The sequence below is a fragment of the Ceratotherium simum genome, chromosome 16 (genome assembly GCF_057802395.1).
Source record: "Ceratotherium simum simum isolate JZ-2026a chromosome 16, ASM5780239v1, whole genome shotgun sequence".
NCBI lineage: Eukaryota > Metazoa > Chordata > Mammalia > Perissodactyla > Rhinocerotidae > Ceratotherium > Ceratotherium simum.
This window is the reverse complement of record NC_141915.1, coordinates 58,268,928-58,296,857: the sequence shown is the minus strand read 5'-3', so window position 1 is coordinate 58,296,857 and position 27,930 is coordinate 58,268,928. Positions and strand designations below refer to the sequence as shown.

The following is a 27,930-nucleotide window of genomic DNA, read 5'->3' as shown; positions in this document are numbered from 1 at the left end:
TGGGGCAAGGAGGACCCCGGCGCGGGGAGGGAGGTGGAGGGCTGCAGGTCGGGCCCTGGGGAGGCTCAGGGCGGAGGCGGGGGTCGGTGCTACAGCTCAGAGACGCTGGGGAAGCGGAATCTACAGGCGGGGGCCGGAGCACCGCGCAGCCCGGCGGGATCCACGAGGGACGGTCCCGGCCTGGGGGGTCTGGGACCCGGGGAGCCCGGGCACGGGAATCCGGGGCAGAAGGATCGCGGGCGCGAAGCTCGGGAGTGAGGGGACCCGGGTCCCAGACAGTCTGGCAGCAGCCGCGACAGGTCCTCCACGAGGTGCCACTTCTCCTGGACTTGCTGCGGAGGGAGCGAGCAGCCGCTTAGGAGCGGCGCCTCCCGCCACCAGCGGGCGGTAGAGACAGTGGCCGGCCTCCCGGGCTCTGCAGCCCACAGTCCACCGCTCCGCCCCCGGCCGAGGACCCGCCCAATCGGGCCCTGCCCCACCCTATGCCACGCCCCTAAACCAGAGGCCACGCCCCGTCACTGTTCTGCTTCGTCTGACGCCCGGCTCCGCCATGGTCCCGCCCAGCTAAGTCAGAGACCACGCCCCCTCCAGAGTCCCGCCCCCATCCCTTGAAGGCCCCATCAGGGTCCCGGCCCAGCCCGGTCGGAGACCAGGCCTCCACCAAGGTCCCGGCCCCGCTCTCAGCCCAAGGCCACACTCCTAATAAACCCCCGTCCGCAAGCCTAAGGCCATATTCCTGATGTCTGGCTCTCGACCTGAGGCCACGCCTAAGAAGCCCGTTCCCTCCCTCCACGTTCCCCGCTTTTACCCCCAGCCTGAGGTCACACTCCTAGACAGGGTCTCGCCCGCAGTCGGGCGTCTCCCAGCCCAGCGGACACTCACCCACACCAGCTGCTTCCGGAGCCTTTGAATGGCCCTCGCATTGGCCTGGGACTGGGAGACGCACACGGTCAGGACAAGGCTTTGGACAGACAGGTATCCGTGGTCAGTCACCCCCACACGTCTGCCCTCCCCACCCAAGTCTCTTAGAAACTCCTCCTGGGGTCTTCTTCTGCCTGTGTTGGCAGACACCACTTTCTCTCTCCTTGCCTTCCTTCTGCAGGTCCCTCAGCCCCTCTCCTCTAAATGGCAATAAGAATAACTCAACAGCTGCGGGTTTTCAGTGTGGCTGCACCAGGCAGGGTGCTTCCCCGGTGGTCAAGTAAGGTGCCCGCTTTACAGGTGAGGCCCCGTGGGGGCTGCCCAGGGGCACAGGTGGAACCCCCAGGCCATCTGCCTTTGGGCCCATGCTCCGTCCCCTGGACCCTTGCCTCCCTCAGCTCTCCCTGTCTGGCTTCTGGATCCCATGAGATTGGCTGGGGGTGCCCATGGAAGGCAGGACGCCCCCGCCCCCGGCTCCCAGCTGCCTCCTCCCTTGCCCCTGCTGTCCTGAGAGGTACCTGAGCAGGATGAGGAGGGGGAAGCTGAAGGCATGGGAGCTGAGGTAGTGGAGGGCGCGCTGGCCAAGGGGTGGGAGCCGGAGGGCCCCCAGCTCTGGGACCACCTGCCAGGGCGCCGAGTAATTGGCAAAGAGGCCGCAGTCCCAGGAGGAGTGGATGCTGCGGAGAGACAGCCAGAGAGTGGGTGGCGTCAGGGCCCCGGTGAGGAGCTGCCTGCTCACCCACCAGCCTCCCGCCCCTCTGCTCCCCTCACCTGCTGACCACATAGCCCAGGGGCACGGAGGCCAGGAGCAGGCCCAGGATGAGCACCAGCTGGAAGAAGAAGGTGGAGCTGGAGGCGCGGAATCGCCGAGAGGGCGCTGTGGAGTTCCTCAGGAGGGTATACTGGGAGTAAGTGACAACAAATGGGGGTAGTTAGCCCCAGCTTACAGCTGTCCAGGAGTCTGAGGCCCATGGATGTGATGTTGTGGGGGGTGCAGAAGCAGGATGTGAGCCCCGCCCCTCCCAGCCTGTGAGCCCTCACCTTCTTGAGGTAGAAGGTGAGAAAGATGAAGACGCTATAGAGCAGGGGCAGCAGGGGGCAGTAGAAGAGGCCCATCCAGGTGACTGTCTGCCCCGCCACGATGTCCAGCACGTTCTTGGGCACCAGGAACTCCTCCCGGCCCAGCCAGGCCCAGAACCGGCCCGAGAATCGCTCCACAAGCAGCCTGGGGGAAGGGAGTGTCCAGGTGCCCACCACCGGGCAGGAGCACGTGGACCACACCAGTCATGGTCATGGACCGTCACACACTCCTTCACGCAGACACACACGTGTAGAACAGCTCACCCTTGGCTATGGCCACTGGCCATCCCCAGACATGCCCAGGTCACCCCCATTCTCTGTGTAGTGTCCCCACATGGCTCACCTCCTAGGCAGGGTGACAAGGAAGGTGAAGGCCACTGTGAGGAGGAAGTTGAAGATGCTCAGCTTGTACAGCTCCTCCCCCACCGAGTTTTCCCAGCACTGGTGCAGAGGGGAGACCTGTCACCACCCACGGTCCCCAGCCACCCCTCACCCACCCGTTGGGGGGTCTCTGTGGTACAAGAGCCTTGCCTGGAGCCTGATATGATAGCTAAGTTACAACCCGGGCCTCAGGGATGCCTGGGCAGGGAAACCCCACAGCCAGGGCTGCCACCCTGCACGGCATACAGTGTGATGCGAATGGCGCCTCCTGGAGGTGTGCTTCTGTAGGAGCAGCTCTGCCCACAGGCTCTCAGAAAGGATAGACCCAGAGAGGGATACGGAGATCAAAGACCTGGGGCTTTGTGGAGATAGACGGGAGGGACAGGCCCTGATGGAGCCACCAGTCACCTGGTAGTCACAGGCCTCGTAGCCGTAGGACTCGCAGCTGGTCTTGTTTCTGCCAATGCACAGCACGGTCTGGCCCAGGGAGAAGGAGAACATCCCCAGGCTGGCCAGCTTCAGCACCACGCACCTGGGGGGCAGGGGCTGTGTCAGGGGGCAGGGCCCAGGTACACGGGCACACCCCAGCCAGGGTGCAGGTGTGGCTGACATCTGCGTGAGGTCCTGTCTCTCCTGGGCCCAGCCCCCTGTGAACCCAGAGTGCAGCCTCCTCTGACCTGCTTCAGCTACGACAATGTTTCCCAAAGTGTGTTCCCCAGAATTCCAGGCTCCAGATGATTCCTGGGAAAAGGGTTCTCTTTTTAAATCAGTTTGGGGAACACTGCACAGTTCAGCTGTCCTCCCCCTACACCCAGCCTGGAGATTCACAGGCATATATGGGCCTTTCATTTCCTAATTGCAGGTGAGATCTTTCTTTCTTCCACCACCTGTTCATACCCTAGCCCACTCACACTGTCTCATAGCACAGACTCGTGCATGCACACTCCTGAATAATGCATAACTAGATCATATAGGTAGGACCGCCTAACCCAAAAGCATCGCGTGCACGTTATATCCAAGCGTGGACTTGCAATGCTGACGTGTGGCAGGAGTCTGGCTGGGAACAGTGGTTCTTCTGTTGAGGGAGGCCAGGAAACAGGGATGGGTGGGGGCTTATTTTTCATCTTTCATCCTTTTGAACATTTTGATTTATTTATTTATTTATTTATTTATTTATTTATTTATTTATTTATTTATTTATTTTTTTGTGAGGAAGATCAGCCCTGAGCTAACATCCATGCTAATCCTCCTCTTTTTGCTGAGGAAGACCGGCTCTGAGCTAACATCCACTGCCAATCTTCCTCTTTTTGTATGTGAGCCGCCATCACAGCGTGGCCACTATCAGACGAGTGGTGTAGATCTGTGCCCGGGAACTGAACCTGGGCTTCCAAAGCAGAGCGTGCCAAACTTAACCACTAGGCAACCGGGGCTGGCCCCATTTTGAATTTTTTACCATGTGCAGGTGCTATTAACTATTCAAAAAATAAAATTTCAAACCAGGCATAGACAACCTTGGAGGAAAGCTGAATGCGCTCCAGACAGCTTCTGCTCCGGTGAAGAAGGAAAGTGGGCAGATCCAAGTGGGGGCGGGGCGGCAGATAGAGAAGCTGGCTGGAGTTCAGTGGGGGGTTCAAAGAGGGGCTGGTGGGTCCAAGGGAGCACCCTAGTCCTAAGAGAGGAGGCAGAGCAGAGCATGGGGGCAGAGGAGGGCTTGCATTTGAACCTGCACCCAGCAGGCATGGTGAGCTTGACCTTGGCCAAGGCACTACCTCCCCATGTACCTCAGTTTCCTCATCTGTCCAATGGGGATGAGAATGGTCCTGACTTCACAGGTCATGTGAGGGTTGTCAGGTAAGGGGTGTAAACCCTTCGGGCACATGGGAGGGAGCTGTATTCCTAAGTGTGTGAAGCTGGTACCCAACACCCCCTGGCAAAACAGTCACTGGCCCCTTTGAATGGCCGGCACTTGGGCCAGACTGCTTTGGACCAAGGGGACAGGAAGACCTTAGGCCAGGGCCCCTGAGACCGTGTGTTCTGGAAGTGCCTGCCTATCTTCCCTTGCTCAGGTGCCAGGTGTTAACCAAGACGGCAGCAGGGTACAGCTTCCTCCCATGCCCCTGGGCCCTCCCTGCCTTCCCCTCCCTCCACACGCTGTCCCACTTGTCACCCCCAAGGGGGCACTCACCAGATAAGAGTGAGGTTGACCTCAGTGTTGGGAGAGTAGTTCTCCAGCTGGACCAGGAAAACAAACAGCAGGGGACCCAGAAAGTTGACCAGGGCAATGACCCCAGGGGGCAGGTACTGGAGCAGCACAAACAGGGATTCCTGTGGGGGAAAGCAAGTGAGGGGGTGTGTGTGGGCTGGAGGGCCCCCAGCAGCTCCCCCATCCCCTATGACCCCCTCAAGTGTAACTGGCGCAGGCCCAGGATCCAGAAGCCCATGGACTATTCCCAGTGGCAGCATGGCTGACAGCTGGATACCCACAGGGAGAGCCAGTCTGATCTGGCCGTGACCTTGGGCGAATTGCTTTAACCTCTCTGAGGCTTGATTTCCTCATCTGCGAGGTGGGACCACCCCATCTCCCACAGTTCTGACCAGGATTAAATGATTGCATGTCAGTCGCCTGGCACCTCCTTGTTGTCCTGCGAATACTTGGTGGCCCAGAAGATGGCGCTGATGGCCCCGACCACCAGGAGCCCGATGAGGATGTTGACCCGTAGGTAGGTGAGCAGGTGGCAGACCCTCTGGGCCCGGGTCTGCTGCTGCTCCAGCAGGAAGCGACGCCCCTCCTCCAGCTCCACCTGTCATGGGGGCGGGGCAGAGGCAGGTTAGGGCTGGCCCCTGGGGGTCAGGGTGGCCGCCAAACAGACCCAGGCCCAGGTCAGTGTGGGGGGAAACAGGCTGCCAGGATCTAGGCAAGGTTGTGACACAGGGGCAGGGACAGGCCAAGGAGTGGCAGCTGGTTTTATCTAGATCCCCCTCGCCCCCTTGCACTGTGCAGGTGAGCACTCACACACAAACACCAGCACAGCCCCTGCCTCCAGCTGTAACACCCTATGCACGTGCATGTGCACGCACTCTTGCACACTCACATTCACTCAGTCACTCAGACACACTCATTCTCAGATCATACACACTCATATACACAGTCACACATGCTCTCACACTCATTCACACTTACACACACCTCACGCTCATGCGTGCCCTTGCACGCACCTTGAACTCATTGCTGATCTCATGCTTCTTGATGGTGGATGCTTCCCATCCCTGGATACAGAAGTCCCAGGAGGAGAAGACCTTGGCACTGAGAGGCGACCGGTAGTCCTGGCCCAGGAACAGCCTCTGTGGCAGCCCCTTCACCATCCTGGAGGGGCAGGAGGCCAGGGCCTGTGAGGGAGGGGCCCCTCCTGTCCACCAGCCTCAGCCCTGGCTGGGCTCAGGGTCCGGGCTGGGAAGCCCCTGGCAGCCCCAGGAGCAGGCTTTGGCCTCGGCCTGGGTGGGGGTGAGGAGACAGGGGCAGTGGCGCCTGCCCCTGCAGTCTGCAGTTGGTCCCTGGAACCACTGATGAGTCTTAGTGAACAGGGGCCAGTGCCTTCCTGACAACTTAGGGGGTACCATGGCAATGGAGGGGTGATCAGGGAAGACCCCCTGGAAAGAGGCAGAGTCGGGGGCTCCGCTCTCACCGCCGTAGAGTCCCACAGAAGCAGAGGAGCAGGGAGGCCAGCGGGCTCAGGAGGTAGGCCAGGCGGATGCTGTATGCCGAGCTGCTCTCGGGCCCCGCCCGGTACCCACCATAAAAGAGGTAGGTGTTGTAGAAGGCCTGGGGACGTGGAGGATGACAATTGAGCAAGAGTCTGCCAGGCTGTGTGCTAAGTGCTTTCTGCATATTAACTCATTAACTCTGACAATAACCCCAGCAGGGAGGGAGTCAGAGTATCCCCCTTTCACAGAGGTTCAGAGTGGTTAGGCAACTTGCCCAATGCCACACAGCTTTGAGGAAGAACCAGGACTAGAATACAAGAGCCTGCATGGTAACCACTCAGTGGCTTCCAGGCATGAAGGTGGGGTGGTGCGCATTCCAGAGGCCTGGACACTTTCCCCTCTTGTCCCTTGCACCCCTGCCCCAGCTGGGCTCTGAGGGCAGTGGGCCTGGGCTGTGCACAGTGGCCTGAGCCTCTCAATGACCCCATTACTGGCCTGGCCAGCCTGTCTGCATAAGACCATCCACCTAGAAGCCAAAATGTCCTTAGAGGGGTGGGGGCCCTCTTAGACTAGGGTCCCCCAGCCCCCCTGGTCCATAGCCAGGACAGACCCACTCACCCTGCCGGTTAAAACATTCCAAAGTTGATTGTGAAGATTGGGAACACCAGTCTGGGGCTGGTGGCCGCCGGGGCACTGGAAGGCTGTAGAGGAGGGAGAGGGGCCAATAGGGAATGGTCCCCAAGGCTTAGGCGAGGCTCTGCCCCACCCACTCCATAGTCCCCAGCCCCGGGGAGGCCGAGCAGGGTCCTGAGGATGTGTCAGGAGGTGTGCCATGCAAAAGGTGCAGGCAGAGCGAGTCCCAGGGCTGGACCATGCAGGAGGGCGCCCAGGATCAGAACACAGAGGGTCAGGCAACATTCTGAGCCCTGGACCAGCCCCCCAGGGTGCAGGCGGGCTCCGGGGCACTATTCCCTCCGCGGGCCAGGCACTCACTGAAGTTAAGGGTGGGGCCTGGGTCGGGGGGGCGGAGCCAGACCAGGGGCAGCAGGACGAAGCCGGCGGTCAGAAGCAGAGTCAGCAGGTTGAGCAGCAGCAGGAAGCGAAGGAAGGTGAAGTAAGACTGGATTCCGGTGCCAAAGAGGCCTATGGGGAGAGCAGCAGGTGGGTCAGAGAGCCACCAAGCCAGGGACTCGGCTAAGAATCCGAGGGCTGTGGGATGTGAAGGCTGTGGGTTGTGGGTGACCAGTCTCAGGGGCACCTCGGTTTAATGGCCGTGTCCGGGAGGCCTCACTAGCAGTACCTCTGGCAGCCACCAGGGGGTGCTGTCATCCATCAAGATGTGCGCAGTGGCTCTAGGGGCACAGGGAGTTGTGTGAGGATGGGGGGACTGGTTGGTGGGGGAGGAGGGGGGCAGTGGCAAGCAGGATGATGCCCTCCTCCCGTTTCTGAACTGGACATTGAGACTCAAGAGAGGGGAGGAGGGGGTTGGGGTGCAGGTCCTACCCCCGATCTCGTAGAGAGCCCCCTCCCAGAGCCCAAAGCCCTGGGCCAGCCGCTGCACTGCCTCCCCCAGGCGTCCTCCGGCAGTCTGCCACCTGCGCCGCCACCGCTGCCAGCACGAGGTCTTCACCCCCTCGGGCTCCCGCAGCTGCCTGGGATGGGGTGGTGATGGGGGTTTCCCTGAGTCACCCACTGTGCCCCCTCGGCCAGGCAGAGCAGCACCACGGGCTGAGGGAGTCTTCCCACTCTGGTGATTTCCACCCCCCCACCCAACAGGTGCATCTTCGCGGTGCCCCACCCCCCACCCCCGCCGCTGGGCCTCAGCCGCGTCCTGGGCCCCCGGCACCCACCGGATGAAGCGCTTGTCCGCCATGGCATAGGGCAGCGTCCGCACGGGTTCCTGGGAGGAGCACAGCCGCTCCATCTCCTGCTCCCACAGCTCCTCGCTCGCCGCCTCGGGTTCTGGCTCCCCGGGGGCCCGCTCCCACTGCACCGACCACTGGGGCAGCATCTCTGCCGGGGGGGGGGGGGGGGGGGGGGGGGGTGTTGGAGGCTCCAGGCTGCAACCCCCCCTTCCCAGGAGAGATGTGGGGCGCCTGTGGGTGAGCCTCAAGGTCTTGTCCCTGGCAAGCCCGGAAATGAAGAGAAAGAATCCTGTTGGAGGAGATCTGTGCTCAGCCCCCATCCGCCTCTCAAAGCAACATAGGGCCAGGGGCCTCAGTTTCCCCGTCTGTCAAATGGAGAGAAAGGTCCAAAGTGCAGGGAAAGATGGGACTGTCACAGACAAAGCCAAGGCCAGGGATGGCCACAGATAAGCACGGGGGAGGGGAGAAGTGGGGGGGCAAGGCCGGCTTTGTCCCATCCTCACCTGCTACCTGTGGCCACAGGCCTTTCATGTCACCCTTTGGCCAGAGACAATTCCCGCTCTCTCTACGTGCTGATTCTCCCTTTGGGAAGATGTCCCTGCACCAACATCTGGCATCCTGCAGCACCTGGGATCCCGACGTGCTGGGACCCCCTTCTGTTTTCTATCTTGTGGTCCAGCCCCCAGGACTGGGTCTGCCTCGGTCCCCCATGGACCCCAGATGAGGAGGCGTGGCTACAGTCCCAGCCGTGGGAAGGGGACGAAGGGACTCCTCTGCAGCGGCTCTAAGTCTCACCCCCCACGGCCTGAGCAGCCCCTCCGCCTCAATTCTCTCCCCCACTCTCTCACTCTCCGCCTCCTCCCCCTGCTTTGCACCCATCTCACCTGGGGACAACAGATCAAGGCCCCGGAGGAGCCCTGTCCTCGGACCGGCTCCCGCCACGCCACGCAAGACAGCGAGGGAGCAGAGGGGAGGGGGTCACATGACAGGAACCCCAGCTCCCCGCTCCGTCTCCTCCCCTCCACTCCTCTGCCCCCACCTCCGGCTGTTTCCTCATCTCCCCGCTGAGCCGGCACTTCCTGCGGGCGCGCGGCGCAGGCGGGCAGGTGAGAGGCGCGCGGCTCAGCTTCCCCAGCCGGCGGAGCCCGGGGCGCGCTGTCCGGGGGTCGAGCCTCCCTCCCCGCGTGGGGCGGGGGCAGGCTGCGCCGGCGTCCGGCCTGGGCGCCTGCGGCTGCCGCCTTCCCGGCCCCGGGGGCCGCGCTGTGGCGGTTCCCAGCGCCGAGCTGGGGTTGCTCCTGCGCCCTCACCCCGGGCCCGCGGCGTGGGGAGCGGGAGCCTGACCGGGGGGCCTGACGCACGCGGGGCTGCGGGGCGCAGGGCTCGGGCCCCTTATCTGCCAGTCGCCAGTCGCCCCGGCTTGGCTCGGCGGGCGCGATAGTGCTTAATGGGTGCACTCCATCACGTCGGGCTGAGTTATTTCTCAACTTCCCGCCTCTGTCGTTGGCACCGAGGCCAAGGCCCGGGCCGAGCGCCTGGCCTGTAGTAAGCGCGCAGACATCCGCTCCATTCATGACCTGCCCAGGCGAGGTGGCCATTTCTCTCCCCTGGGATCCCTTGGGAGCCCCCGTGCTCCTGCACTTCTTCCTTGCTCCCTCTCCGCCTTCTGTAGCGCCCGCTCACTTCATAGCTGAGCTCCGATGGCTTTTCTGCCTCCCTGCCTGGCTCCCCACCTGGCTTCCAAGCCTCTCCTCTATGCCAGGCCCCTAGCTGGGTGCTGCTGCTGGGCACACAGTGGGCTCAGAGAGTGGGGGGAGGGGAGACAGACCAGCAAACGGGTGGGTCAATAGGAAGTGGCAAGTGCTCCAACAGCGTTCAATCTGGGAGGGCTCCCCGGAGGAGGAGACCTTCGAGTTGGGCCTGGGGCCATGCAAGTACAACTCAGCTGGGGCATGGGTGTGCAGGGAGGGGGGCATTGGGAGGAGAGGCTGGAGCTGAGCAGGCCTGGGTCTCCATTCTGAGGCGCCCGGGCTAAGATCCAGCCTGAGGTAACCCACCTGAGAACCACACTGACAGCTGCACAGGTCCTTCTCTGTCCAGTGTGCAGCTCAGGGCTCCTTCCCCTGGAGTGCATTAGGGTTCTTCATTCGCGCATTCCAGCTTTGCCCACCTTTCTCCCCTCCAGGAGGGCCCTCTCCTTGCTTTCCACCTCGACTGCACTCTCACCCTGCCTGCCTCTCAAGGCTCCTCCCTGCGCTCCTCCCGGCAGGAATTTCCCCCCACTGCTGTCCAAGTCTCGCCCATTTTCTCAAACCCCGGAGCTCTCCCCTGGACTCCTCTCGTCTTCCTCAGTCAGGGTTCTGGGTAGAGCTCCAGGTGGACAGGACTCAGGCCCTGGCGGATGCCACTCTGGAGGCTGATTAACCTCTCAGCCTCAGTTTCCTCAACTGTGAGCTAGGACATCAGTGCCCGCCTCCCTCGCTTGTGGGGAATAGCAGAGAAAACAGCACTGGGGACAGTCACAGTGTCACTCTTTCCAGAGCTCGTCCCCTCCTCCCCTCCTCCCCACCTCGCACACAGGAAGTGCCCTGAACTCTCGCCCGATAAACGCAGAAACCACGCCCACATCGGGAGCAGGGAGACGGTAACCCGGGCCACCAGCCGGCTTGGGGGAGTGCTTGTCAGCAGGAGGCTGTGCGGGAGGAAGGGGTTACCCAATCTGCTGTCACAAGGCGCTGTATCAGTGGGGCTTTGCTGCATCGTGTTATTTGGATAATTGCCCTGAGAAGTGGGCGGGTCTGGAATTATTGTCCCCATTTGAAACTTGGGAAAACTGAGACCTACAGGAATTGGGGACTTCAACCAGAGATTGGATACACCCAGACACTTGGCTGCCTTTATCCTGCTCAAGCCTCGGGTGGGGTGCGAGGAGGGGTCGGAAGTCGGCTGGGAGAAGGCGCAGTCGCCCCGGCGAGCCCTGTCACGTGACTCCGGAGGCCCGCCACCACGTGGGCGGGGCTGGGCCGTGCAGCTCCCTCTGGCCCCTCCAGGCCTGTGGCGGTCACAGATCGCCCCCTGGGCCCTCGGTCACTCCCTCCCCCGACCCCGCCGTCCCTCCCCCAGGTACTGAAGCCCAGACCATAGTTCCTGGCAGCTCTTCCTGGGGGACAGGTGAGCCACTCGTGGGCGCGCAGGGCCCCTCCTCTCCGGCACCTTCCAGGTAAGTGGCGGGGGTCCGGTACCGCCTCCGGGCGGGGCCGCAGCCCCGGGGTTGGGGGCGGCGCCCTCGTCCTCCCAGCCCTTGCTGTTCCCCTGCGGCCGGGCAGCTCCACCCCCTCCGAAGTCCTCCGGGCTCTGGGGCCTCTGGGCAGTGAGTTCCCTCCCGGCTTCTCCTGGCTCTCCCGGGCTCTGGCTCTCCCGAGAGGAGCGGGGGCGGGGTAACTGCAGCCCCCAGTCCACCGCAGCCGGGCCGGCGGCACCAGGGAGAGGCCGGGGGTGTGTGCCCGGACCGGGGTGGGAAAAGGCGGGGGGGCCGGTCGCGCAGGCCAGTACTACCGGCCGCAGGCGGGGGAGTGGGAGACTGACTGGGCGGGAGTCGGGGGCTCCCGGAGTTGCAGCTGCCCCTGGGCCCCGAGGCTGGGCTGCAGCTCTTCCTGGGCAGCAGCGGCTCCCGGAGGACTCGCGGCCAGCTGGAGTGGAGTTCCTGGAAGCGGGCCCCACCCTGCCCCTCCCCACCTGGCTCAGGGCTCCGGAATGGTGCGCCCCGGAAACTCCGCGGGACCTGCCCCGGCCTGGGGTAGGGCGCCAGGGCGCTGGGTACCAGCCGGGCGGAAGTGCTCGGTGCCAGTGCCCGGTGGGCGGGTCTGTCTGTGGAGAAGGGGAGTCCAGCTCTAGGGACTGGACTAGGGGCACACTGTCAGCCCCACCTCCAGCTGCTTTCCCATTTCAGGCCGAGTGGGGGGTCCTCTGACCCATCTCCCCACGCTCTGCTCCGGCTGGAGGGAAGGGGAAGAGGCTTGGATTGTATGGGGCCTGGGCTCAGGGACTGGACATCCTGGATGCCCCTAAGTGAGGGCCCCATCTGAGCACAGCCCTAGGGGGACCTGCTCTCTCTGCACAGCTGAGCCTCTCCGGAGGAAGCCCCCTTGAGCTGAGCCGGTGTTGCTGAGGGCTGAGTTCCCTGGGAGTGAGGGTGGGGAGGACGCGGCAGCGCGGAGCCTGCAGGACTCAGCCATGGTGGCGCTGTGGTGGCGCCCTTGTTACCCCCGCCCCCTCACACGGGGTGCAGAGCCCAGACAAGGCCGCCCCATTCCAGTTGTCCTGGCAGAGCCTTCTGCCTGGACAAAGGCTGGACAAAGGCGGCTTGTTTAATGCCCAGCCCACCCCCCCAAGCCAGCTGTCCTGGCCTGCCCTTGGGGTGACGGAATGCGGGGGAGTTGTTCTCCTGAGAACTGTCGCTCTTGCAGCGCCCAGCATGGCAGCCGGAGGAGGCCGTCCTGTTCTGCCTAGGGCTGGTGGGGGGTGAGGGCCACCTGTCTGCAGGACAGGATTTCTTGTGAGAGGAAGTGCTGTGGGGACACGGGGCAGCACAGGGAAGATCTCAGCTGCCCTGACCCTTCTCACAAGAGGGTGGCGTCCCTGGGGGACACAGCTCTTCCCGGTTTCCCAGGGACTGGTGCCATTGAGGAAACCGATGGGGAACTGACCAGACCCCACTCCTGCCTCTCTCCCTCCCTCTCCCTCCCCTGGCAGTGGAAGGGGCGCCCCCTCAGTCCATTCTAGCATGAGGTTTTTTGGGGTCACCCACCTGACCGCATGTTTGCCTATGGATGGGGGCAGGGTGGGGGCTCAGGGAGCCTGGGCTGTGGGTGGCACCTCCCACAGTCTCCAGGGAGTGGGCGGTTTGGCTGGGTGCCAGGCACTGAAGGCCAACTTTGGTGAAAGCTCCCTGTCTCATCAGATGGGCAACGGGAGGCCTGGCAGGCTGTGCCCCGGCTCTGAGCTGCCCTAGGTCTGCACACTGGCTGGGCGGGGGCCACAGACATGGCCCAGACGCCAGCCTTTATCTTCAACGTCCCTGAGACCCCAGAGGACCAGGGGTGAGTTCTGTGGGGCTGGGATGTATCACCCCCGGGGAGAGGCCGTTTGGACCACTGCCTTACCGAAGGGGTAGGCTCCTGGGGAGAGGACTAGGTCAGCCCCAGCCTGAACTCCCACCCCCCATGCTCACCCTAGGAGCCAGGAGCCCAGCCCCTATGATGAGAGCGAAGTGCACCACTCCTTCCACCAGCTCATTCAGGAGCAGAGCCAGTGGGCGGCTGAGGAGGGCCTGGAGCTACAGCAGAGGGTGCCGGAGGCTGACACCCTGGGGGCCTCAGGTGAGGCTGGAGGCTGACACCCTGGGGGCCTCACCTGCCTGGCCCCGGCCCAGGTGCTGAGGGGTCTGGGCCTCCCTCACCTCTCCATTTGGCCCTTCCGGCAGTCTGCAGGCCTGGGGCGGGGATCCGGTAGGGAAGGTTGCTGGCCAGTGGTGTCTCCAGGACCTCTGGACAAGTCTTTCTGCTTTGTAGGCAGTGGCCACCAGGCCTTCCTGGGGCCCGAGGGTGTCCCTGACTACAGCACGGCCACACTCCGCATCTTGGCCAGCATGCCCAGTCGCACCATTGGTGAGTGGGGCCCTCTGCCCTTGGCCCCTACGTTGCCCCCAGGCCCTCGGCTGGGCCGGGGTTTCAGGTGGGGATCTGTGCACCTCAGAGCCAGGCCCTTTTGGCTCCGCCCCACCCGTCTGCTGCCCGGAGGCCCAGCACAGCCCCCTGCAGCACTGCTGGGTTCTAAAAACGACTCCAGAGTCGTCACAGGGGTAAAAATAGGCTCTTGGGAACCCACTGGTGCCTGAGGTCCCTTATAAAGGGCTGTTCCTGGGTCCTGAGAAGGGGGAGCAGCCTCTGTGTCTGCGTGAGGGATGGGGAGGCGAGGCCCGGCCCTGCCTGCCCTGACTGGCACTCCCACAGGCCGCAGCCGTGGTGCCATCCTCTCCCAGTACTACAACCGCACGGTGAGGCTGCGGCGCAGGAGCAGCCGGCCCCAGCTCAGGGGGGTGGGGCGCTCGGCCCGGCCCAGCCTCCGCCTGTACGACCTGGAGCTGGACCCCATGGCCTTCCAGGAGGAAGGTGAGTGAGTGGGGGTCAGAGCCTTGGTGGGGAGGAGGTCAGACTGATCGGGGTGGGGGCTGGGGTGCACAGACCCACGCTCCCCTCCCCCAGCGGGCTGCCTGACGGCCCCCAGCTGTGAGGTCCCTTTGCAGGGGGAGGGGGAGTATCTTGGTGTCCTGGCCACTGGGGCAGAGAAGTGGGGCCTTTCAGGCTGCAAAGGGTTCGGCCCATGGCAGGAGGCCCATGCACTCCACAGCATCTGTCGAGCACTTGTAGTGTTGTAGACGCTGGTCTCGGCTTTGGGACGTGATGGTGGTAAGCAGACCCCTTCCAGCTCTCATGCAGCTGATGGTCTGCCCAGTGAAACAGATGGGAACCAAATAAATGGATAAGTGCACGATTAAAGCTCAGATAAAGGCAACTGAGGAAAAGTGCACAGGGGGAGAGCATCACGGAACTGTCTAGCCTAGAGGGATCGAGGGAGGCTTCCTGGAGGACGTGACTCTAGACCAGAGTGAGCATGTGCAAAGGCCCTGAGGTAGGAGGCCCTGGCGTGTCTGAGCAGCGTGGAGGCCAGCGTGGCGGGGCTGGGGAACGAGGGACAGTGGTCGTAGCAGGGCCTGGTCTCACGTGTGGGTCTTTGACCAGGTGGTCTCTGGCGTTCAGGTGCCCAGAAGCTCAGGCACTTTCTTGGGGCCCTGCCTCTGTTTCCTCCCCTGCTTCACCCAAGGTCCCCAGCTGGTGGGTGATGGAGCAGTGCAGGGTGGCACAAGCTCTGGGGTCAAAGTGAATGCCAGTTTCACTCTGCAAACAGGGCCAGGTGTCAACATTCTGAGTGTCATTTCTTTTTTTTTTTTTGTGAGGAAGATCAGCCCTGAACTAACATCCATGCTAATCCTCCTCTTTTTGCTGAGGAAGACCCGCTCTGTGCTAATATCTATTGCCCACCCTCCTCCTTTTTCTCCCCAAAGCCCCAGTAGATAGTTGTACGTCATAGTTGCACATCCTTCTAGTTGCTGTATGTGGGACGCGGCCTCAGCATGGCCGGAGGAGCGGTGCGTTGGTGTGCGCCCGGGATCCGAACCCAGGCCGCCAGTAGCGGAGTGCACGCACTTAACCACTAAGCCACAGGGCCCACCCCCTGAGTGTCATTTCTTATCTGGAAAATTGGGGTTAAAGTAGTCCCCCGTCCCAGGGTGGTGGTAAAGATGAGAGGAGGCGGGGAGGGTAAGCACCCTGGCCCCTCACTCACCCCACAACAGCTGGCATAGTGGGAAGTGGTGGGGGACAGGGGTGGGGTTGGGACTCTATTGCTGCTGAGCTGGGGCCAGTGAGGCTCAGGTGCATGGGGGTCAGAGCAAGATGCTTGTGGGCACCCAGGAGGAGAGTTTGGGTCAAGGAGGAGGGGCCTTTGGGCTGGGCCTTGGAGGACACTGGGAACTTGATGGAGACGGAGAAGGCGCTCTGGGGCTCAGGGGCAGAGGTGGGAGAGTGAGGACGGCCAGTAGGGGTGTGAGACGGCTGGGCAGGGCACGGTCTGTCTTCGATGGTCCAGGCAGAGAGGAGCCATCGGGCCTGCAAGGGGGGCAGAGGCCTGTGCTGGGTGGGGCAGCAGGGGCAGACAGGCCCGTCCAGGGTCATGGCCATAGGGGCGGGAGGGAGGGAGGGTGCTTCTGGGAGCTGAGAGGACCCCTTTGTTCTGCTCCTGCAGAGAAGCGGATCCTCCTGGTGAAGGAGCTTCAGGGCCTGACCGTGGCCCAGCGGGACCACATGCTCCGGGGCATGCCTTTGAGCCTGGCCGAGAAACGCTCCCTGCGGTCAGTGCCCATGGCCTCGGGCGGCCCTGAGACCCGCTTCCTTGGCTGGGCTGGGTGGTCAGCGAGAAGGGCCCTGAGCCTCTGGTGGGTGGTCCCCGGGGGAGTGGGGCCCACCCCTGGTCCAGGCCCTGATGCTGCCTCTGCCCCCAGAGAGGACAGCTGGATCCAGAAGGGGAAGCAGAGGGGCCCACAGGGCCGTCGTGGGCTCTTCTCCTGTTGCAGCCGGCTCCGCTACGCCTGTGTCCTGGTAGGAGCCTCCTGGGCTGGGCTTCCAGTCCTCCATCCGGGATGGGGCCAGGACAGCTGGGCGGGCTGGGGCCGGCCACTCTCTTCCTCCACTGTCCTGCTCGTGGGGGTCTCCTGGCCTTCAGCCGAGCTCTGGTGCTGTGGATGACCAACCTCCCCTCTGCTGCCCCCTGCATCTCCAAGCCAGACGCCTGGGCTCTTGGCTCGGAGCTGGCCTGGCTCCCCCTCGGGGCCTCGCCTGCAGGACCTTCTGCCCCTGTTCCCACAGGCCTTGCACAACCTGGGGCTCGTGCTGCTCTCAGGGCTGCAGGCCCTGACGCCGTGGCGCTACGCCCTGAAGCAGATCGGCGGCCAGTTCGGCTCTAGCGTGCTCTCCTACTTCCTCTTCCTCAAGACCCTGCTGGCCTTCAACGCCCTCCTGCTGCTGCCGTTGCTGGCCTTCATTGTGGGCGTGCAGGCCGCCTTCCCGCCGGCCCCCTCGGGCTCCGTGCCCGCCTTCACAGGCCTGGAGCTCCTCACAGGCGGGGTGAGGGCCGGGGGGCCAGAGGCATCGGGCCGATGGGGGCGCTTTCTGGTCACAGCTTCCCCAGGGACCTCTCCCACCCGTGCTGTGACTCCAGGTGTCCAGCCAGATCTCCTCAGTGTCCATCTTGCTGTGATTTCAGTGGGGCCTGGGAAGCCCCAGGATGGTCCCGGCCCTTTGTCGTGCTCTGCTTTGCTCCTTGCCCTGCCCCCATGGGTGCCCTCCCTCTGCCTCGCGAAGCCTGAGGGGTCAGGTGTTGGGGAGAGTAGCTGACTCAGACGGGCCTCCTCCCTGCAGGGCAGCTTCTCTCACAGCGCCATGTACTACGGCTACTACAGTAACGCGACGCTGAACCAGCCGTGCTCCCCCCCACGGGATGGCGGCCAGTGCACCCCTGACGCAGGTGGCCTGCCCTACAACATGCCCCTGGCTTACCTCTTCACCATGGGCGTGGCCTTCTTTATCACCTGCATCACCCTGGTGTACAGGTAAAGGGTCTCACCATATGACCCTGGCTCTGAGCACCATTGATCCATCCATCCCTCCATCCATCCATCCATCCACCCACCCATCCATCCCTCCATCCATCCATCCTTCCATGCATCCATCCATCCCTCCTTCCCTCCATCCATCCACCCACCCATCCATCCATCCATCCATGCTTCTATCTATCCATCCATCCATTCATCCAGCTACCCATTCATCTATCAGTCCATCCATCCGTCCGTCCGTCTGTCCGTCCATCCATCCATCCATTCCTCCATCTGTTCATCCATCTACCCATTCATCCATCACTCCATCCATCCATCCATCTTTCCATCCCTTCATCCATCACTCCATCCATCCTTCCATCCATCCATCCATCTTTCCGTCCATTCATCCGTCACTCCATCTATCCATCCATCCATCCATCCCTTCATTTCCCCATCCATCCATGGATACTCGCTCCCTTCCTTGCATCTACCTGCATGTTCATCCATATCCACCCCTCCACCCCACAAACATTTGCTGTGCTTGGCTCAGGGCAGGCAGGTGAACAAGCATGATGCCTGTCCTTGAGGAGCTTGCTGTCTAGGGGAGAAGAGAGACCAGTGAGGAGGCTGGGAAAATCCAGGAGTTCTGGAGCATTGGAGGAGTCAGGCTGGCTTCCCAGGGGAAGTGGCACGTGCCCCTGAGGGGGAGGTTAAATAAGAGTGGGCAGCGAAGAAAGGGGCCAGCCCAGTGGCACAGCAGTTAAGTTTGCACGCTCTGCTGCAGCGGCCCAGGGTTCACAGGTTTGGATCCCAGGCGTGCACTGATGCACCACTTGTCAAGGCACGCTGTGGTGGCGTCCCATATAAGGTAGAGGAAGATGGGCACGGGTGTTAGCACAGGGCCAATCTTCCTCAGCAAAAAAGAGGAGGATTGGCAACAGATGTTAGGTCAGGGCTGATTGTCCTCACAAAAAACAAAAAACAAAAACAAAAATAAGAGTGGACAGCGAAGAAGCAGAAAAAGGTGTTTTGGTTATCAGAGAGGCAGTGCAAAGGCCCTGAGGTGAGCCAGTATCTTCTCCACCCATGTCTGGGTAGGAGGCAGCCAGCCATGTCAGTGGGGAATGGAGCCTGACCCCTCTTCCAGCCACTTGTAGCTGGGGGGCACCATATTGGACAGGGCTGATCTAGAGTGGCCAGCTGTCCACACCAGGAGGCTGGGCTGCAGGTGGGGCAGGGGGCTTGGAGGGAGGCCCATCCCATACTGGGAGGGCTCCTCTGTGTGGGGGGCACGCTTTGGCTGCAGGGAGTGTCCTGTCTGTCTTCTCTCCGGCCTCTGCGCCCCTCGCACCTCGTCACGCCCTGCCTGGCTCTGCTCCTCCCAGCATGTCTCACTCTTTTGGGGAGAGCTACCGGGTGGGCAGCACCTCGGGGGTCCATGCCATCACCGTTTTCTGCTCCTGGGACTACAAGGTGACTCAGAAGTGGCCCTCCCGCCTCCAGCAGGACAACATCCGAACCCAGCTGAAGGTGAGCCGCCTGGGGACCTGTGGTCCCGGCTCCCTGCCCCGTGTCCCCAGAACACCAATCCCGGGCTGCACAGTCCCCATAGACCCGGCCCGGGGTCCACTTAGGACAAAATGGGCAGAGCTGTGCTCTGGAGGGAGGACCACCTGCCGTGAGCTGGACTCCGGGCGCAGGGGTGGGGGTCTTGTCCTGCTCGGTGATGGGGCGGGGGTCCCCCGGTTCCAGAGACACGAAGCAACATGCGGAATCGTCCTGGTTTTTTCTCCTGTGCACTTCCCTCATTGGGGCTGCCTCTCGTCTGCTAGCGAGGGTCAGCGCCCTCGGCCCTCCACCACACAGGAGCCCACGCTAACGGAAAACTCTGCTCGCAGTGGGTTTTGGTGGGTGTGCATGCTCTGGGTGGACCTTTGATGTTGGCCTGTCCTCCATCCTGTGGGGACTCAGGTGTCTGTCCACCGTTACCCCGGGCTTGAGACCCGGGGGCCGATGCTGCAGTGGGACGAGGGTTAGGTTTGCTCTTGGGGCCTCTCCTGGGAGTCCTGTGTCCTCTGGTCCCAAGTGGGAAGAGACCCGCGGGGCTCCAGCTGGCACGCGCTCCTGGCTCGCCATGGTAGCCCAGGGTGAGGACTGTCATCTCCCTGTGCTACTTGTGAGGAGACTGAGGCGCAGAGGTTTGGTCCTTTGCCCAAGGCCACAGGGCTAGAGGGTGGCTGAGCTGGGCCTCTTGGAAAGTTCTCCGTGTTTCTGGGGTTTCATGCTATAGGATTTGCGTCAGGGAAGCTCGTGGCTTTGACCTTGCTAACGGGCCTTCATTGCCCTCAGGGAGCTCCCATGAGGGGGCCAGGTGCCCTTTGCACCTTGGGACTCCTGGTCAGCTAGGGGCCATTCACCTCCACAGCAGGCGGGATGGCTCAGGAGGCAGGGCTGGGGAGGGAGGGGGCTGGGGTGGGCGGGAGAGGTTGGGGCAGGCCTCAAGATGCAGTATGGGCCCCCATGGGAGCAGGTGGACACAGCAGGGGCCTGGTGGGGGGATCAGGGACAGGGCACAGCCTCAAGGCCATGTTTTGTGTTCTCCTTGTGCCTGGAGACAGGGCCCCAGAGTGGAGGGAGGGACAGGCAGGGGAGTTGGGGGTGGGCGGGAGGCGACTCCTCTGTCCCTCCAAGCCTGCCTGTGTGTCCACTCACTGTGTCCCTGTGTGTGTGTCGTGCGTGTCTGCACGTCCCTGTGTGTCTGTGCCGTGGAGTGAGTGACAGGCTCGCTGTCGCCACAGGAGCTGCTGGCCGAGTGGCAGCTGCAGCAGGGCCCCCAGAGCGTGTGGGGGCGGCTGCGGCAGGTGGCCGTGCTGGGGCTTGTGTGGCTTCTGTGCCTGGGGACCACGCTGGGCTGCACCATGGCCGTCTACGCCTTCTCTGAGCTCATGATCAAGGTGCGGGGACGGAGTGGGCAGCCCCTGGAGCCTTCGGCCCGGACTGGGAACTGGCTCAGGGCCCTGTGTGACCCTTGGGTAGTCCTGCCTGTCCTTTCCATCTGCCTCATGCTTTCCCCCTTCTCTCCTTTTATTTTCTTGTTTTCTTTGGGTTTCTCTTTTCTTTTTCCGACACCTGTGCCCCTCCTTCCTGTGTGGTTTGAGCATGGGGCCTGGGGTGCACCGTATCTTGGGGGAGGGAGTTGCCACCTGCCAGTTCCACCCCTCCTTCCGCCCTGCCCCCGCCTCCCGCCCCCACCCCATCAGTGCACCTGGCCTCGTTGGTGAGGCGACTGTGGTGACCACTGCCCCTCCCCCTGCCCTAGCAGAGCCCAGTGTCTGCTGAGCGGGAGTGGGAGCTGCTAGCCCTGCCCCTGGTGGTCTGCCTCCTCAACCTGGGGGCCCCCTACCTGTACCGTTGCCTGGCTGCCCTGGAGCGGCACGACTCCCCGATGCTGGAGGTATACGTGGCCATCTGCAGGTGTGTGGCCCGGTGGGGCAGGTGGGGGCTTCCTGGGACAAGACCTCTGTCTCCCAGGGACCCCTCCCTCAGCCTCCACACCCCCGTCCTCCAGGAACCTCATCCTAAAGATGGTCATCCTGGCGATTCTTTGCTACCACTGGCTGGGCCGCAGGGTGGGCGCCCTGAAGGACCAGGTGAGGATGGGCCTGGGTGGGGCTGGGGGAGGCGTCTGGGCCCCTCAGGAGGGGCTGCCCTGGTCCCAGGGGCAGGGGTGGAGGCAGTGGCCGCTCACAGCAGCCCAGCACCCAGCCCTCACTGGACTTTGTCTGGCCAGGTGGACAAACAGACCGGAGGCCCCCTGGCGGGCGGGGGCACGGGGGCTCAGGCCTTGTCTGTTTCAGTGCTGGGAGAACTTCGTGGGTCAGGAGCTGTACCGGCTCATGGTGATGGACTTCATCTTCATGCTGCTGGACACGCTTTTCGGGGAGCTGGTGTGGAGGTGAGGCCCCATCCACCTCCGTGAGCACGGGTCCCTGCCCTCACCTGGGCACCTGCCCTCTCCACCCTCAGAAGGGCTCAGAGCATCCTCACCTGCGTGCTGGGGGTGTCCCCTGGGAGGTCCTCAGGCCTTTGAAAAGCAGGACCTGACCTCCCAGATGGGGCCCATAAATCTCCACCCACAGCGGGGGTGGGGCCCTTTTGTAAAAGATCGTTAAACCAAAAAAACACTTAGCAGACAGGATGTAACCTATTTTTAGGTCGGAAAGGAAAACAGGTTTCAGAATGATGCATATAGCATAGTCTCGGTCTTGTGCAAAGAAAACAGGGTCAGAATGAAGAGGTAGAAAGTGGAGGGACATTTTCAAAATGCTGTGGCGGCCGCCGTGGGGGCGAGTGCTGCAGGCGTTTTTTGTTTCCTTCTTTTTGTGTTTTCTTCGAGAACATATGAATTTAATAATAAAAAAATGAGATTTTTCAAAAGCAGTAAAACGTTTGATGCCGATTATGTGTATTTATACGCTTGGGTGTATCCGTAGGTACTTAGAAAAAGGACCCAGACAAAGCCGCCTGTAGTCTAGAGCCCCTCAGGGCGGGAACCCCAGGCTGCTGTCTCCCTTGACATCGCTGGGCGCCCGAGGCGGGGCGGGCAGGGACGTCAGCTCCTTGTGCAGCTCACCTGCCAGGTGCCTGCCTTCCGGGGGTGGGACTAGGGTCTGTCTCCAGGATGGGCCCCCCTGTGTGACCCTCAGGGGTTCCTCTGCCCCAGGCTCATCTCTGAGAGGAAGCTTAAGAGGAAGGGGAAGCCAGAGTTCGACATTGCCCGGAATGTTCTGGAGCTGATTTACGGGCAGACCCTGACCTGGTGAGCATATTCCACTTGCCTCGCACTTTCCCCGGCCCCGGAGAGGGCTGAGCCCCTTTGCCCCTGAGGACCACGGTGAGGCCCAGCCCTGGGATTCTGGAGTGACATGGGCCCTGAGCCCTTACCTCCCAGGAGACTCAGTCTGCAGCCGGACACACTGGCTGTGCCCTCCCCAGGGTCCCGAGCCCAGCCTCGCCTGGGGGCCGTTTAGCCCTGGGGAACAGCACTGGGGTCATGACCCCAGCCTCTGGACTGCAGCCCCTCCTCCTGTCCCTCCCCAGGCTGGGGGTCCTGTTCGCGCCCCTCCTCCCTGCCATGCAGATCGTGAAGCTGCTGTTCCTCTTCTACGTTAAGAAGGTAAAGGCGCGGCTTGGGCCTCAGGAGGGCGGTGGGGCCTTGGGAGCATGCGCAGTTGGAGGGGCTGCTGGGCTGGCAGACACGGAGCCTTGGGACTTTGGAACCCTCCCCTGACCCGAGTGGTATGGGGCTGGCAGCCCAGGGCCACCCTCTGGGGTCAGTCTCATGTCCCCAGGGGACCAGCTGACCTCCCCCTCCCAGGCATCACTGTCCTGGGGTGATGCCCGGCCCGTCCGGGTCTGTGGTCATTACTGGGTGCCTGTGTGCCGTGGGCTGGGGCTTAGTGGGGGCATAGGGCTGGGAGGTTTCTGAGCCTCAGACTCTGCTGGCCCGTGGGAAGCGACCCTGGTGCTCTGTCCTCAGGTGGGGGTGTGCATGGTAGCTGAGAACCCAGTTCCTGCCCTCTCTGACCCTGTTTCCTCATCTGTACAATGCGGGCAGTGCTCCAGGGGCACGGCCGGAAACGATGTTTATAAAGCATTGGGCACGGTGTCTGGCCCAGCAGAGACCTTCAGTCGATGGAGGTGGCTGTTAGTATCGCCCTTTGCACGTGTGCCTCGGCCTCCCTTCTGTGAGCCTGGAGGTTGGCCCGTGGGCTCTTGCCAACTGCGTGCGCAGGTTCCCAGAACGTCTGCCTCTCTGTGGAGCTGCCCGGGCTGGGGCGGAGGGGAGGCTTCTTCTGTCCTGGGGTCTGGGCTCAGGCCTGCCTGGACGCACAGCACCCCCCCGCCCCCCCGGAGGCCCCGCCAGGCCTGGGGGAGGGCGGGGGCCGGCAGGGCGGTGGCAGAGCTCAGCCTTTGTCCTCAGACGAGCCTGGTGGCCAACTGCCGGGCGCCCCGCAGGCCCTGGCTGGCTTCCCACATGAGCACCGTCTTCATCTCTCTGCTCTGCTTCCCCTCCTTCCTGGGCGCTGCCATCTTCCTCTGCTACGCCATCTGGCAGTGAGTGGGCGCTCGGCCTCTGGGGGGTGGGGGCGGGAGTCACCCAGGATTCCTGGAGGTGCTGCCTGGAGGGGCCTGGGGGCCTGTGGCCGGTGGCCGCGGTTCGGGGTGACGTGGAGGTTGCCTTTGCCAGGGCTGAGAGTTCAAGTAGCCCTCTTCCCCCAGGGTGAAGCCCTCGAGCATCTGCGGCCCCTTCCGGACCCTGAACACCATGTATGAGGCGGGCAAGGTGTGGGTGCGCCACCTGGAGAAGGCAGGCCCCAAGGTCTCCTGGCTGCCCTGGATCCACCGGTACCTGGTGGAGAACACCTTCCCCATCTACCTGGTGTCTGCGGTGCTGCTGTGAGTGCAGGCACGCTGGGCATGGGGAGGACCAGCCCAGGCGCGCCCACCCGCTCCCGCGGGGGCCCAGCCTGACCTCGTCTCCTGCAGGGCGGTGATCTACCTCAACATCCAGGTGGTGAAGGGCCAGCGGAAGGTCATCTGCCTCCTCAGGGAGCAGATCAGCAACGTGAGTCCCCTCCCGCCTCCCCCCCGTGAGAGGGCTACTGCTAGCTCACTCCCAAGGCCCCTCCACACCTCCTCTCGCGGACCTGGGCTGTTGAAAGGGTTTGTGTGCCAAACAAATTGCATTGATTGAAATGTGTGGTTTGTATTAAGCGGAGATGTGGACGCGAGGCAGCCAGGCTTCCCGTCCACAAAGACCCCACTGGGACGAGGGCTCCAGAGGATCTCATTAGCCCCAGCTGAGATAAGGCATTTTAGGGGGTGTGGCCCTGTGTGGGTGCAGACAGTCTCTGAGGATTTCTGAGATGCTGGAAATGGCTTTTGGACTTCCCGGGGCACCCATGTTGGAACACGGACCCTATTCAGTGCCCTCATTTTGCAAACAAGTGGAGTCAGGGTGCAAGTGGGCTGGGTTAAAACACTTTTAGTAAGCACGTTGCAGTCTGTCATAAAAGAGTGGGAGGCAGGGTGGGCCTGGACGCTCAGGGTGCACTCCCTCCTGGGACCCCCACTGGATGGAAGCTGGGCCCCGGGAAGCCCACCCTGAGAGGCAGCCCAGCCCTGTCCTGGGCACTGTCCCTCCTTTGGGACTCGGTCACCGAACCTGCCATCACGTTGAGAACACGTTACTGTCCTGTCGAGTCTGGGTTGCTTGGCCTGGTATTTGCCCCTTCACCCCGGTCATGTCCTGCTCAGGGCTGGCTGGTGCTCAGGGGTACCTGCCGACCACAGCGGGTGGTGGGCTCTGACCACACCCCCAAGGCCCAGACATCACTCTCCCCAGTGCCGTTTTTTCCTTTTTCCCTTTTCCTCCTGTGTTTTTCACTTGTGTTCTTAACGCTTGAGCCCACTTTGGGGCCGGCTGGTGCCCGCGTCCCCTAGGCGTTCACATCAGGGCTGGGCCCGTGGCTCCTCTCCTGCAGTAGCTCCGGGCGTGCTGGTGGCCACCTGCGATGCGGCGTGAGAAAGGACATAGGGGTCAGGTGCAGGGTGTCGGCCGAGGCAGGACGGGGCTGGGGCGCAGCACACGTGTGACCCTGCTGCTGGCTAATTGATGCAGGGGCAGGAGCTTCGGGTCAGTTCTCCAACTGACCCGAAGCGGGACGATCCCTTAGGTACAGCTCCCACGTTTTACGGGGTTATAAATAACACAGTACAGCTAACCCATCTCCCCCCTCACCAGTGGTACGCCTTGGCGAGCTCACAGTGGGCGGAGCTCAAGGCCGGGCATTTTGGCTGAGCTGGTTGCCCTGCCACAGCTGGTGGAAGCGGGTTTTTGCCAACAGGCTCCTGGCCTACTGTGTGTGCCTGAGGGCCTGTGGGTGCCGGGGGTGGGGGGACTGGAAGGAGTGGTGGGGGGACCGCAGCGTTGGGAGGAGAATCCCAGCTCCACCTGCCGTTTTTCTGGGAGCTGAAGGACCATTCTCCAGCTGGACCCTTGCTGCAGACAGTGTCCCCCCAAGGCCGAGCCCTGCCCCATCCCAGTCTTTGGGGCGGCGGGTCTGAGCTCAGCTAGCGCTCGGAGCGCTTTCCCCGGGCCTGGGCAGGGCGGCCTCCCCAAGTGCACAGCCCTCTGTACCCACCAACAACTCCATGGAGAAACAACTTGGGAGGCCACTTAAGGGGGTCCCTCCTGGGTGAGCCGGGGTCCAAGGCACCCAGAATGCATCCTGACAAAATTGCTCTTCTCTCTTTGTGAGGACTCACTTCCTGCAGAGAGTCCAGTCTGGCCTGGGGACTGATGGTCACTGAAGTCCGTCCAGTGTTTATGGGCACCAGGGCCTAGGCTCAAAGCTTTATGTGCTTTTCACATTCAGTTGTTGAAAGAGCCCTGAGTTGGCCAATATTCGCTCCAAAGACGTCAGCGTCCCAATCCCAGACCCTGTGAATATGCCACAACACTTGGCAAAGGGTGGGGGTAAGGGTCGCATATGGAATTAAATTTGCTAGGCATCTGACTGTGAGATGGGCAGGTATCCTGGACTATCCGGGTGAGCACAGTGTAATCACAAGGCCCTTAAAAGTGGAAGAGAGAGGTGGGAGAGTCAGCGTCAGAGATGTGAGAAAGACTTGACCGGCCACTGGCGGCTTTGCAGATGGAAGGGGTCCAGGAGCCAAGGGATGTGGGCGGACTTCAGAAGCTGGAAATGGCAGGAAAGATTCTCCAGAAGGAACCAGCCCAGCTGACACCTTGATTTTAGCCATGAGACCCATTTTGGACTTCTGACCTCCAGAACTGAAAGATGATGAATTTGTGTTGTTTTAAGCCACTAAGTTTCTGGTAATTGGTTAGAGCAACAATAGAAAACTAATACAAGCCCTGTGACACAGACATTCTTATCCCCCTTTTACAGATGGTGACTGAGGTCAGAGAGGAGGTAATTTGCTCAGGGCAGAGGTAGTAAGTGGCAGCACCAGTTTTAAGTAGACTCAGGCTGGCTCTGTGGCCCACACTGTGGGGCTGATCACATTTTCCTTTTCCCCTTGGCCACTAGGAAGCTTAGATCTAGATATATGCCCCCTGCTTGGCTCTTGGTTTTTCCTTGTCCTTATTTTGGTGCCTCTTTCCCCCTTCTTTAAACACGGTGTGCTTGTGATGTTGAATACTCCTTGTGAGCTCCCCCAGGTGCAGTCTGGAACAGGGCGGTTCTGGACGGACAGACAGCTAGACAACTTTGGTTCTCTCACCTTTTGTGTTTGGGCCTTTCTAGGAGGGGGAAGACAAAATCTTCTTAATCAACAAGCTTCACTCTGTCTACGAGAGGAAGGAGAGGAGCAGGTGAGGGGCCTTGGAGGGGTTGGGGCCACTCCGTGTGTGAGTGTGGAGGGGAGAGGGAACAGGGACTGGACAGGGAGGGACACTGTTTGGAGCTGGGGGATGGGGAGGGAGGTGGCTGCTGGCTCCCCAGGTGGCCCTCACCTCTAGGGACTCCCCTGCCCTCTTTTCCCACCTTTCCTCCTCAGGTGGGTGGGGCATCTGAGGGAGGAGGAAAGTTGTTCAATTTGGTGAGAAAGGCAAAAACAGCAAAGAAAGAACTGTGTGCAGGGGTGGTTGAGCAGGGCCTCGCATGTCCTTTCCCTCCCCTCCTCTCTGCCACTCCCCTTTCTTTATAAGTCAGGGGTGCTAGCCTCGCTGGCCCTTCTCCTCAGTCCCTTGCCAAATTCTCCCCATGGGCTAAACACCCCCACAATGTTGTGTCTCAGCTTTGCGTGCCCCTGGGCGGGGCTGGGGTTGCTCCCTGTGCCCCACTTCTCACCCTTCATCTCAGTTACCTGTGGTTAAGCCCAGGAAAAGGGAGATGAGTGCAGACATCTTTCTGCTGCCTGGACAGACAGACACACGGGAATATACACATGTACACACCCCTCCTCTACCCTCCACCCAGCCAGGGGGGCAGGCCGAGATCTGTGGGTCTGAGACCCTGCGGCTCCTCCCAAGGCAGAACGAGCCATCTAACAAGACCCCCCACCCCCAAACTAACACATCAGGGGGGAATCTGGACCTTCGTCCAGCCCCATCCGCTTCTCTCTAGAGCCTTCTTTACCCTAGGGAGGCCGAATGCAGCTCCTGAGGAAGGCTGTTGGGCACCTGGCTTCAGCCAGGTTGGAGGAACCTCGGCATCTCTGCCCGAGGCCACAGCTGCCCCTCGCTGACTTCTCTTTCTGGCAGGGTTGGCAGAGCCCACGAGGCCGAGACGCCCCCAACCCTGCTTGCAGATGAGCAGGATGCCCGGTAGGACAGCGACAGGCCTGGCAGCCGGGTGTCTGCTCATAGCTTGGCCTGCACCCTGTGTCACCCTCCACCCCCACGGCCCTGCAGGCACAGATGCGAGCCCAAGACCACACTGGCCCCCTCTGGGTGACCCCGCTGGGACACAGGGAGGGTGACGGGACTCTGCAGCTCATCTGAGGCTGGAGCTAGAGGTGGGCGAGTGGGGCTGGGGCACCCCAGTGGACCTTGCCCTGCCTGGACTCTATTTATTCTGATTAAACATGTTTTGCAAAATGGGCTTGTATCTTGGGAGCCTGTGCTCATGACCCACGCCTGCCCAGGTGTGTGCAGGGCTTGCTCTGCCCCTGGGCCCACAGCCTGCGTCCTGCTGCCCCATGAATGACCTCTACGCCGAAGTCGTGGGAACCTCGGCCTCC

The 27,930-nt window shown here is 62.1% G+C and overlaps 2 protein-coding genes across 8 annotated transcripts; one reads left to right on the top strand and one right to left on the bottom strand.

The window, feature by feature from the left end:
• Positions 1 to 24: 24 nt before the first annotated feature.
• TMC8 (transmembrane channel like 8) lies at positions 25 to 8,901 on the bottom strand. The gene is made up of 16 exons (XM_004432824.3): positions 8,834 to 8,901; positions 7,935 to 8,097; positions 7,588 to 7,736; positions 7,078 to 7,227; positions 6,703 to 6,785; positions 6,066 to 6,202; positions 5,599 to 5,746; positions 5,013 to 5,183; positions 4,568 to 4,707; positions 2,791 to 2,914; positions 2,345 to 2,442; positions 1,963 to 2,146; positions 1,693 to 1,823; positions 1,440 to 1,598; positions 883 to 961; positions 25 to 332 (listed from the first exon to the last, which is right to left on the bottom strand). The coding sequence occupies exons 2-16, from the start codon at positions 8,093 to 8,095 to the stop codon at positions 90 to 92; spliced, it is 2,157 nt and encodes a 718-aa protein (XP_004432881.2). The 5' UTR covers positions 8,096 to 8,097; positions 8,834 to 8,901; the 3' UTR covers positions 25 to 89.
• TMC6 (transmembrane channel like 6) lies at positions 7,161 to 27,791 on the top strand. 7 transcript variants are annotated; one of them, XM_087441693.1, is made up of 22 exons: positions 9,112 to 10,590; positions 11,070 to 11,166; positions 12,907 to 13,045; positions 13,182 to 13,324; positions 13,517 to 13,612; positions 13,958 to 14,116; positions 15,810 to 15,915; positions 16,066 to 16,162; positions 16,430 to 16,687; positions 16,982 to 17,172; positions 18,543 to 18,687; positions 19,956 to 20,111; positions 20,480 to 20,631; positions 20,726 to 20,807; positions 21,015 to 21,112; positions 21,881 to 21,976; positions 22,258 to 22,333; positions 23,141 to 23,274; positions 23,440 to 23,616; positions 23,707 to 23,785; positions 26,493 to 26,560; positions 27,452 to 27,791. In XM_087441693.1, exons 3-22 carry the CDS (start codon positions 12,990 to 12,992, stop codon positions 27,516 to 27,518), a joined length of 2,436 nt encoding a protein of 811 aa, XP_087297819.1. In that variant the 5' UTR covers positions 9,112 to 10,590; positions 11,070 to 11,166; positions 12,907 to 12,989; the 3' UTR covers positions 27,519 to 27,791. The 7 variants fall into 7 exon arrangements, 6 of the variants coding, with proteins under 6 accessions (XP_087297818.1, XP_087297816.1, XP_087297817.1 ...); XM_087441692.1 differs by lacking the exons at positions 9,112 to 10,590; positions 12,907 to 13,045 and adding an exon at positions 7,161 to 7,245; XM_087441690.1 differs by lacking the exons at positions 9,112 to 10,590; positions 12,907 to 13,045 and adding an exon at positions 8,927 to 9,055.
• The last annotated feature ends 139 nt before the right edge of the window (positions 27,792 to 27,930 follow it).